We start from the raw sequence: 12085 nt of genomic DNA, 5'->3' as shown, positions 1-12085 counted from the left end.
TTTTAATTAACATTCTTTTTTCTTAAGTTTATTTATTAATTTTCTTTTTTTTTTAATTTTTTTTAACGTTTATTTATTTTTGAGACAGAGAGAGACAGAGCACAAATGGGGGAGGGTCAGAGAGAGGGGGAGACACAGAATCTGAAACAGGCTCCAGGCTCTGAGTGGTCAGCACAGAGCCCGACGCGGGGCTCGAACTCACGGACCGCGAGATCATGACCTGAGCCAAAGTCGGACGCTTAACCAACTGAGCCGCTCAGGCGCCCCTATTTATTAATTTTCAAGAGAGAAAAAGACAGAGAGTGAGTGGGGCAGGGGAAGAGAGAGAGGGAGTCACAGAATCCAAAGCAGGTTCCAGATTGTGAGCTGTCACAGCACAGAGCCCGATGCCGGGCTCAAACCCACGAGCCATGAGATCATGACCTGAGCCAAAGTCGGACACTTAACCCAACTGAGCCACCCAGGCATCCTTACTATTGACATTTTATACACAGAGACACTGAACCATAAGTGGGCCAAAGACACACGGCTGGGGACAAGGTCAACTGCTATTGAATTCTGTACCCATTTGTCTCAACTCTACAGATACGACTGTGCAGGATGGGAAGGTGTCCTTGACTATACATGGCTTGCTTTTTCCTACAGCCTTCACTTCAATGTGTGACTTGGGGACGTAGAAGGAACAGAGCTGGGACCTAAGAGCACTCCTGAATCATGTGTCTCCAACCTGCAGTCTGGAGTGGGTCACCCTAGTCAGTCTGGGATGTGGCCTTTCTTGGTCAATCCCTTTAACCACCTCCCACTCTGTCTCCTTCACCCATAAAATAAGGGGGCTTGGTGAGAAGGTCTCAGGAGATCCCTCTCAGGCTAAAGTGCTCCAATTCTCCTCTGTGACATCCTAAATTCAAAATGAATCTTCTCGTAAGATGTGTCATAAAATCAGGATGTGTTGGAAGTCTTAGGACAAGCAGTGTTAGAGAAATGATGCAGCCTATGTAACTAATCCTTCATGAACTAATAAAGTCCAAGAAGGCTGCCTGAGATCACTCAGGAGAGAAACAATACCCGATATTAACACGGTTATTTGTGTTTGATAGTTGTGTATGGGGACTTGGGGTGTGTTCTCCTGAGCATATGACTCAACAATTTCCAAGCCCCAGTTGGTTATTTATTGGTTTATTATTGGTTATGTGAACGTCATAACCCCTGGTACCTGTGAATGTTCCCTTCTTTGGAAATAGGATCTATGCAGATGTTAAGATGACGTCTTACGAATGACAGGTGTCCTTTTAAAGAGAGGGGGGCTTGGGGACAGGCACACAGAAAGGGAAGAAGACCGCAGGAACACGTTGACGGGAACCAGAGCGATGTGTCTATAAGCAGAAGGACCTTGAGGATTGTGGCCACCACCAGAAGCTAGGACAGATCCAAGCAGTGAAGGATTCCACCCGTAGCTTCAGAGGGAGCACAGCCGTGCAGATGTCTTGATTGTGGCGATCTATCAAGGCAGCCCAAGCAAACTCGTGCAAGGACTCCTACCCAAATCATGGAGGGGAAGTTAGACTCCATCAAATCTCTGGCACATCCTCAGGGGGAAATCCATGCACCTGCCCCTCCCAAGCCTTGGATGGACTACTCCCCATTCAGTTTCTGTGGATGAAGATAAATCTGTTGGCTCAGCAGCCTACCGGTATTTTAGACTAGTTCCTTTCAATGCATTATTATTTAATCCATATTATTTTTCAACTACTCAATTATTTCAATGACTCAATACAAATTCAATCATAATTTCAATGATTATTCTTTAATGGTTGATTTTTTTTGTTTCCCCATCAACGGTGCACACAGGACCTAGATACACATTTATCCCCAAGAACAGAGAAGAAGTTGACAGATAGCATCACCACCAATGGGCATTTAATAATCTGGAACAGAAGATGAACGCATGGGCTCTCCAATTCCTTCCTTGAAATTTTGCAGGTGCCACGATCGGTTGACTTTGTCTGCCTGTGCTCCATCTTTTCCTCATGCCCCCACGGCAGATGTGTTCCCTTCTGTGTCACACAGACAAAATGGGAACACCCCACAGCAAGGCTTTAGCCATATGTTGCCCTGATTCAATTCGGAAATCTGGTGCCGGACAGGAATGATGCTTTTCTTGTGTTCCTTCACAGCATTGGCCACCGTCTGGATCACCACATTGTAAGAGGGCTCCGTGTCTGGCGTCAGAGGTGTGGACTCAGAGGGGTCCCTTGTGAGGTCAAAGAGCAGAGGAGGGTCATGGTAGGTGACCAGTTTTCCCGAACATCGGCAATATTGGGTCTCATAGCAGCCTTGAGCTCCTGGCGGCTGGAACACAGGTGTCACGTAATGAACCTTCCACACTGCCTCACCTGGACAAGAAAAGACACGTCAGCGACATCCAACCCATGTGCCAACCCATCTTGTGTTCTACCTTCTCAGGCATTTTCCCTGTTCTTCCTCCTTGCCCACAGGTTAAGGCTAAATGTCATTCCATCCTTAGAACAACACTAAGAAATCAGACTCCCCTGGTATAATTTTATATATCCTTGGAATCTGTCACACGTTTTGCATCTCAAAACGTATTATTTCTTATAGATGACCCCCTACCTTTCTAAAGACAGTGATTCTTAGAATGATTTCAAAGAAGGTGTTTTCAGTGGCCACCCTAGAATAAATGGACTTGTCTCAACAAAGTGTTGAGAATGGACTTGAGTGGCTATAATCTTGGCGTCCATAGCAAGCAGGGGCTCATGTACTCACTGTCCTTTGGATGCCAGCGTGCTGCGTGGAGAAAGGCACCACAGTAGTGGAACAAGAACTCATGCTCTGAGCGCTCGACATCTCCCTGAAGCAAAGGCATGAGGTCCTGGCCATCGATCACCCTGCAAACACACGCAAAGGGCATCAGGCAAGGGGAAGCTGACCACTGGGCTGTTTGAAGGATGACATTCATGGGACGCCTGGATGGCTCCATCAGTTAAGCGTCTGACTCTTGATTTCGACTCCGGTCATGATCTCGCGGTTCATGAGTTCTAGCCCTACATCAGGTTCTGCAATAGCCTGTTTGGGATTCTCTCTCTCTCTCTCTCTCTCTCTCTCTCTCTCTCTAACTCTCTCCTGCCCTTTCTCTCTTTCTCTAGCTCTCTGCCCCTGCCCTGTTGTCTCTCTCTCTCAAAAATAAACATTCAAGGAAGCAAACAAACAAACAAACAAAATACAACCAAATCACAATTTCATGAGCAATTGCCTTTCTACTTTTACAGGAAATCTTATAGAACCTCTAAAAAAATCTTATACTTTTTCTCTTATATTAGAAAAAAGGATCTTCTACCTCATGTTAGAAAACAGTAATAATAAAACCTACCTTGTCATAAGAAATACAATAATAAGTGTCAGATAATCCTAAAAATGATCATGAAAGAATGAACACTCTCTTTATTCTCAGATACAATGATTGCCTGTGTTGATAATCCCTTAAGAGTTCTGTGCACTAATTCAGTTTAGCAAGGTCACAAGTATAGAATTTTATCTCTATATCTTAGCAATGAACACCTAGGAAATCCATTTTTTTAAACTAGCATTCACTACAGCATCACAAAACACGGTTTCCAATGTTAAAATTTTGTGTCCCAAAGCCACAAAACATCTGATAAGAGAACTGAATGTCCAAGAGATGTACAATGTCCATAGACTGGAAGACGCAAAATTGTTAATATGTCAATTTTCAACAAGCTGATCTATAGATTTAATGCAAACTCAACCAAAATCCCTAAAGGGTCTTTTGCACAAAGTGAGCAACATGTTCTAAAATTTACATGGGAGAACGAACAAATAATTGTTAAAAAGAAGGAACTAGTTTGAGGATTCATACTAAATCATTCCAAAATTTAGTACAAAGAAAGACTAATCAAGCCAGTGTAGTAAGGTCATAAGGGTGGGCATATGAATCAGTGAAACAGGAGACAATCCAAGAAACAGACCAATACATATGTCGGTCAATTGATTCTCAACAAATGTCCAAGGTTATCTAGTCAAGGAAGAACTGTCTTTCCATAAATGTCACTAGAACGATTAAATATCTAAATGCAAGAAAAATAAATCTCAACCCATACCTCACACTATATAAAAAATCATCTCAATATGGACCATAAGCCTAAATGTAAAACCTGAAACTGAAAAAAAAAAAAAACACAAGAAGAAATCATAACAGGAAGTCTTTGTGACCTTTGAATAGAAAAATGCAATTTAGATATATTACAAAAATTACAATCTATAAAAGAACAAAAGAGGTGCCTGCATGGCCAGTTGGTTAAGCACACAACTCTTGGTTTCGGCTCAGGTCACGATCTCACAATTGGGGGGATCAAGCCCAGCATCAGGCTCCGTGCTGAGCATGGAGCCTGCTTGGGATTCTCTCTCTCTTCTCTGCCCTTCCCCTGCTTGAGTGCATGAAATATCTCTCAAAAAGAAAAAAAAAACAAACATTTACAAAAAATTTTTAAAAATTTTAAAAATTTTTAAAAAAGTAAATTGACCCTTATCAAAATTGAAAACTGCTTTTAAAATAACAAGCTAAGAGAATGAACAGAAGCCACAGAATGGAAGATAGGACTGGCAAAATGCAGATCTGATGAAAAACTTGTGTTCAGAATATATAAAGAACTCTCACAATTCAACAAGAAGAAAATAAAATGCCCAGTTTAACAAAACAAAAAGGGACAAATGGTTGGAACAGACACTTGGCAAAGAATGGACACGGATGGACCAATAAGCACATGGAGATGTGTCCAACAGCATTAGTCCTTAGGGAAACACAAATTAACAGCATGATCAGATTCAACTGCATCGTTATTATATAAGATGGAAAAGAATGGCCATAGCAAGTGTGGCCAAGAATGTGGAGCCACTGGAAATCATACTCGTGGGAATGCCAAATGGGGCTGCCATTTTGAAAGTGCATCTGAGAGTTTCTCATAAACATTTATTGATACTATGACCCAGATTTCCTGCTCTTGGTCATTTACTCCAAAGAAATAAAAATTGATGTCTACCCAAAGACCTCTGTGCAAACATCCAATGCAACTTTCATCATAAAAGCCAAGTTTCTTTCTTCAAAGCACACATGCCTTTCAGAATCTCATGGAGCCTCTCAGCTCAGTTTTCCACTGAAGAGTAAAAAAAGTACTGGGAATAAAGATAAGATGTTTTTAGAACTAATTCTGCAAAAAATAAAAAGCAAATCAATTCTAGGAAGGAAATCCTATTCAGGGATCAGAGGACAATATTTCTTGGGGTTGTAATTCTGCAGAACACTTTGAGTCCAATATATAGATTATACCAATGTCCCAAAGTCAGTGCACCCCACTGATGTCTTAGAAAATTATTTTTATGACTGTGATCAGCTCAATTAAATAAAAAGGTACAGGGCCACCTGGGTGGCTCAGTCAGTTACGTGCCCGACTCTTGATCTCAGCTCAGGAGCTCAGGTCTTGATCTCATGGTTTTTGAGTTCAAACCCCGTGTTGGACTCCTCACTGGTCATGAAGCCTACTTTAAAAAAAAACACTACTTCTTCACTAATATTACTATGGTTTTAAAAAAATGGATCATTTAGGGGAGCCTGGATGGCTCAGTTGGTTAAGCACCCAACTTTGGCTCAGGTCATGATCTCATGGTTCGTGAGTTCAAGCCCCACATCAGGCTCTGTGCTGACAGCTCAGAGCCCCTGAAGCCTGCTTTGAATTCTGTGTCTCCCTCTCTCTCTCTCTATAAAAATAATGGATCATTTAGCTCAAATCAATAAATATATTTCTTAGGAGACCAGAATTGTATTCTGTTACTATTTTATATAAATTCTCAATAAGTCCTATTATTCCCTAAAATGAAGGTTAAAAAAAAAATAAGTTGGTCTTTCTTTGCTGCTGTTTCTAATTTGCTTTGGGATTTATTTTACTTTCCTTCAGAACTAGGTGAATATGGAAACATTACAATCAGTCTCTGGGCTTATGACGAAGACGTGTCAGTGGGTTAGAGCCGCTAGAATAAACTATCCAAAAGGCGCCTGCAAGGTTGCCTTGGTCCGTTGTCTCCAGGGAGTGTTAGGATTCAGTAGGAAGGGTCTCCTCCTGGTGGGATTGAAAATCACGATAGGCATTCGAGTCTCCATGCAACGTCTTACCTTCACATCAGCCTCCGGATCTTGCGCAGCAGAATCCAGGGGACTGTTGTGTCTCTTGCATGGAGGAGTGTTTTACCACGTGCTCATCCCCAAACCTCCCCAGTGAAAACCGCACAGTGTCTGAGACCGGTGTCTCGTGCACCCATGATGTTCAAGAGGCACAGCCACGCACGAACCCAAATCTTTTAGGTACGTGTTGAGACAGAGTATGCTGCCTGTGTCCCGAACGCTCTGAGAACCACAATGGCGTGAACAGACGGTATGACATCACCTGTCCTGAGGGACCGTGCTTCCTGACACGGCCGCCAGCGTGGGGAAAACGTCCATCATACTCGTGGGTTCCTCGATCACTTTCCCAGCTGGTAACCTTCCCGGCCAGCGGACCAGTCCCGGGACGCGGATTCCACCTTCCCAGCCGGCCATGCCTTTCCCACCTACAGGGTGAGGCGACAGACGTCCAGGTAAAACAGTCGTGGGGGCAAAAGTGTTTAAAAATGTATTTGATGGGAGGCAGGGGAGGGTGGGTGATGGGTATTGAGGAGGGCACCTTTTGGGATGGGCACTGGGTGTTGTATGGAAACCAATTTGACAATAAATTTCATATATTGAAAAAAAATAAAAATAAAAAAATAAAAAAAAATAAAAAAGTATTTGAAATGTATTTCTACTATTTATAATATACTTAAATGTATTCAGATGTATTTAAAATGTGCTCAAATGAATTTAAAAATTAATAGTATGGACGATGTGCTCGGAGCCAGCACTGTGCAGAACTCTGAACGGGTCACGGGTACGTGTCCATGCAATTCCTTTTCCTTGGGCTGCTGATAGGTGTTCAATTGAATAACTGATCGCATTCAATATGGCGTATTAGCACTGGCTATTGCCTTCGCCTGAACGGCTGTTACCCCACATATACACCTGCCTCGGCCCCAGCCTCCTTCACACCTTTGCTCCAGAGGTACTCTCTCTGTCATTTCTGCAGGCACACTTCTGATCAAATGACAGCCCCATCCTAGAATTTTTTCAGGCTTTTTTTTTTTGTTTGCAGATTTACTAACATATCCTAGAATTTACTCATTCTTTTCTTTTTCCTGGTATGCCACCCTTCACAACGTAAATTTCCTGAAGGCAGGGATTCACTGCTTTTGGTCACTGCTGAATCCAGAATGCATGAACACACGTTGAATGGAATAGTATGGATTTATGCAAATTTATTACCCAACCCAGGGCATTCTAGAGAATGCGCGTAGGAGTCAGCAATGACCCCGCGACAACAGGCATAAACCAGGATTCCCTTGAGCAAACCAGGAAGAATGGCCATCCTACGGTGTTCATGGATTCTTATTATTTCATTAAATTACTCAATCACAGCATGTTCAGAAATGGAGATTTTTAAAAAATATCCTGATAGGTAAAAATAGAATCTCAAGAATTTGAAATTGAAATTGAAATCCCAATTTCCTCATGGGATTTATTTGATTTCCTAAGCGTGCACTTCACTTGTGCACTGATGCCCCACAGCCAGACTGAGACAGGGACGACCCTATTCACACAAAAACATTATTTCCTACTGAATCTGTATTATTATCGTTCATACAATTATAGATTCAGTTGTTCTGCATTCAATAGGAAAGCATGAATATCATTAATATTTTCCTCTAGAAAACACTTTGAACTGCCTTTAAATACACATGCTAACACATTTCCAGACAATTTTCCAGACAATTTTCTCTTCACAGCAGGGTACGTATTATACAGACCAGGACAACATGGCCTAATGGAACGTGTTTTCATGCACTAAATGTTGCATCAGGACAAGGAGTCGTTACCTGTGCATTTAATGACACAACCAGAGACATGCTTGCTTCTGTGTGTGCTAAGCCATATCCTTACAAGACAGCACCGAATCTTCCTTAACAACCCAGGAGCCTCTGCTTTTTGTCCTCCATACCCTGGCTACCAGATTTTTCCATATCGAGTCTTGTTTCGACAGCCTTATAAATGTAATCAATGAGTAGATAGATAATCAGTTCATTGGCAGAGATGTGCAAAGGCACATGGTTATGGTAATACTTTATAACCTCACAGGGTTTCCAGGCAGGCAGATTTCTAGATGTCCCTTCAGCAGAGTACCAACCCTGGGGGCTAATTTCCCCAGAAATCGTGGCAAACTTAAGGTCAATTTCCTTGGTTAGCACATTATTTTACCCAGAGCCAAACAAAATGAACTTGTTCACTTTTTCATGCATCAGTCGGTTCAGTTCACAGATTTCCATTATCATGAGCACGAGAGAGCTTACTTACAACCAGACCCGGCTCACCATCCCCCTCCTCACCTTTGTATATTCCGTTCCATCCCCCGACCTGGGCATGGCCCACCCGTGCCTCCAAATGTCCGCCGTGGTCTGATGTAAAGTAGACGAGTGTGTGGTTCCTCACACCGAAATCATCAATGGCATCAAGAAGCTTGCCTGAAATAGTAAAAAAGAAAGAAAGAAAGAAAGAAGGAAGGAAGGAAGGAAGGAAGGAAGGAAGGAAAAGAAGAAAGAAAAAGAAAGAAAGAAGAAAGAAAGAAAGAAAGAAAGAAAGAGAAAGGAGAAGAGAAGAGAAGAAAAGAAAAGAAAAGAAGAAAAAAGAAAAGAAAAGAAAAGAAAAGAAAAGAAAAGAAAAGAAAAGAAAAGAAAAGAAAAGAGAAGGGACACGTGTAATGAATGTCATGATGAGCCTTGGGCTATAATGTTAGTCTGTGTTGCTTCTGCGGGAGTCATTGCAAAAATGTTTCTCATTCACAATGCACCCTGCTTACGGTGGGTGATAGTGTGAGCTCCAGAACAGTGTGTGGTTGTGAACTTCTTCTCAATTCCTCCTCCACATCTCGTGTTGGACGGACGATTATGTTACATTACTAATAAAAATCGATTTATTTTTTATTATCATTACTATTACCCATCGCTATATTATTGCTTAATCGTATTTATTTTTTAAAGACTTTGTGATGCAGATGCCAACATTTATATTGGTGACCCCTAAGTCATGTTTTGCTTTTGCTGATTTTTCTTTTGGGGGCGTCATTATTTCTATTCTTGATTTCCGTGGACTCCTTTATTCAGGAATGAAACATTACATTGATGCTAATTGTTCCTCTGTTTGCAAGGAGCCTGAGGCATGCTACTTTTGGGTACGTTTTTGGCATTTTGTGAGGCTTAGCGCTCTTTGCCTGTGTCGTGACTTCCCTGTGTTTTACTAGCTCTGTGCTCATGTGCTATTGTGATCCGTGTGTGTGTGTGCCTGTGTGTGTGTGCACACATGTGCACGTGTCTGGGCCTTCACACGGCACACACATCCTCTGTGGGTCTCTGTGTCCCCACCTCTTATCTTCTTGCAAGGTCACCTGTCCCTTCTTGCAACCACCCACTCTTATGACGTCACCATACCTTGATTCCATCTGCAAAGCCTCTATTTCCAAACACTGTCGCATGTAACAGATTCCAGCACTTACAACGTGGACCTTTTTTCGGGTGGAGGGGAGCTCAATGCAACCCCAACACCAATTTTGCCCGACGTATCCCATCCCTGCCACTGTGCGTTAGTGACCTCCCTGCTACATTCTCCTCCTCGTTGGACCGTCTTCTCGGCTACCTGTTTCGGCATCCCTGATCTGAAAGTCAAATCTTCTGCATGTCATTTAGTGTTTTAAGGTTTATTTTCGATAGTGCTTTCTTTGCAACCATAAAAGTGAGATTTGACACTTTCCTTCAACTGGTGTCCTGTCAGACGTCCCTCAGGCACTTGGTAAGGAGGGCTCACCATGTAAGAGTAATTAAGACTTTCATTAGACTCGACTTGGGCCTCGATATTAATTTTGGAATCACTAATATTTTTTTTTTTTTAATTTTTTTTTTCAACGTTTTTTATTTATTTTGGGGACAGAGAGAGACAGAGCATGAACGGGGGAGGGGCAGAGAGAGAGGGAGACACAGAATCGGAAACAGGCTCCAGGCTCCGAGCCATCAGCCCAGAGCCCGACGCGGGGCTCGAACTCACGGACCACGAGATCGTGACCTGGCTGAAGTCGGACGCTTAACCGACTGCGCCACCCAGGCGCCCCAGGAATCACTAATATTTTATAAGAGTCACTGTGCCCACCCAGAACCTGGTATATTTCCATTCATGAAAGTCTTCTTGTATGAGTCAGGTGTGTGCAATGTGGTCACCTACTTTCTGAACATATTTCTATATATTGATAATGGGTATTGGAGCTACTATGAATCGTAGCCTATCACCCACTGTATCTTGAAATGGGTTATTTTTAACAGAAAGAGAAAGAATTACGTATTTATGTATGTACATGTATATTAGAGTATATACATATATATATAAAGCATAATAAACTAAATATACTATTACACTAATTCTATACTAGGAGTATACTATATAATGATCTCAATATCTTTTTTTAATCTTTATTTATTTGTGAGACAGAGAGAGGCAGAGTGTGAGCAGGGGAGGGGCAGAGCACAGAATCCGAAGCAGGTTCCAGGCTCTGAGCTGTCAGCACAGAGCCCAACGAGGGACTCGAACTCATGAAACGTAAGACCACGACCTGAGCCGAAGTCGGGCGTTAACCGACTGAGCCACCCAGGCGCCCCTCAATATCTTATATATTATCTTAATGTCTATATTATTATATATTATTGCTATAGTACTTATTAATTTAGCATGCTATTAATAATATAATATATTGATGACCCATGTATTTCTTCTATTATATAGTACAGGATATACAATTACTAATGATCTATGTACATGTTATATCTTTATATTTTATGTTATATATTATATATGTGAAGTATATATTTAAGTTGATGTTGGAAATCATGTATTTTCATGGTTACTCCCTAATTCATAATTTTTTTTGTTATATTTTTGAGAAAGCGAGCACAAGTAGGGCAGGGGCAGAGAGAGGGAGACAGAGGATCCCAGATGGGCTCTGTGCAGACAGCAGAGAACTCACGAACCATGAGATCATGACCAGAGCCGAAACCAAGAGTCGGACTCATAACTGACTGAACCACCCAGATGCCATTTACACTTTAAATGAGCATGTTGTGACTTGTCCTGAGATGTGTGTGTGCGTATGACTTTCTCAGACAATTGTGTCCTCTCCTGGGCTCCTGCCGCCCTGCCCAGGGGACCTGCCCAACACACCCAACCCATAACCCACTCCCAGCCATCACCACTGCTCTGCACGCAGGGCCAGCCAAGCCTCTCCTCCTGCTCGCCTGTCCCATCTGTCCGCCTCACCTCGGACTCTCACCGTCCCCTCCCATTCTCCATGAACCTGCTCTGAGTTACTGAATTCTCTGGGACTCATTTTGGATGCCTTACTAACTAGGTACCAACCAGAGGATTTCCCCTGGGTCGAGTAGGGAATGTTATTTGCATTGAAAGCCTCTAGGCAGGTTTGAGGAAGCAGGAAGCCAGATGGGGTGGGGGTGGGGAGTTTCTGGAGCTTTCCAAACACCTGTGAAGTGGCAGGTGCTGTAGGGCAGGAAGTTAAATGGAAGGAGACGAGGAAACATGGTTAGGTTCTTCTAATGCATCCTGTAAGCCCTCAGACTCCTACAGGCGGTAACCAAGAAAACCTAACAAAGAAAACATTGTAACACGGAGATCAGAGATTTTTGGGATTTTGGGTTTTGATATAGTTTCCAGGATGGGTATGTTGAAGAAAAATAAACTTTTTTTTTTTTACTATTTCTGAAATGACATATGGAAACGTGATTATTTATCCTGAAGGCTCACGTCTGCCTGGACAGACAGCATACACACGGCCCGTGAGTACCCACGCTTAGATATTTCGAACACTTTCTATTGATT

General features: G+C 42.4%; 1 protein-coding gene across 2 annotated transcripts in view; it reads right to left on the bottom strand.

Moving 5' to 3' along the window:
• Positions 1-1785: 1785 nt before the first annotated feature.
• ARSF (arylsulfatase F) overlaps positions 1786-12085 on the bottom strand; it is a 30485-nt gene continuing 20185 nt past the window's right edge. For both annotated transcript variants that reach the window (XM_019431195.2, XM_019431194.2), the window contains exons 8-11: positions 8542-8676; positions 6474-6636; positions 2785-2906; positions 1786-2393 (exon numbers count right to left, since the gene is read on the bottom strand). In XM_019431195.2, the coding sequence (XP_019286740.1) occupies positions 2026-2393; positions 2785-2906; positions 6474-6636; positions 8542-8676 (788 nt within the window). In that variant the 3' untranslated portion in view covers positions 1786-2025. The remainder of the gene's footprint in view (positions 2394-2784; positions 2907-6473; positions 6637-8541; positions 8677-12085) is intronic.

Source organism: Panthera pardus, unplaced genomic scaffold, assembly GCF_024362965.1.
Source record: "Panthera pardus isolate Hobbes unplaced genomic scaffold, ASM2436296v1 HiC_scaffold_27, whole genome shotgun sequence".
NCBI classification, from domain to species: Eukaryota; Metazoa; Chordata; class Mammalia; order Carnivora; family Felidae; genus Panthera; species Panthera pardus.
The sequence above is the reverse complement of the archived record's forward strand: the minus strand, read 5'-3'. Positions and strand labels throughout refer to the sequence as shown.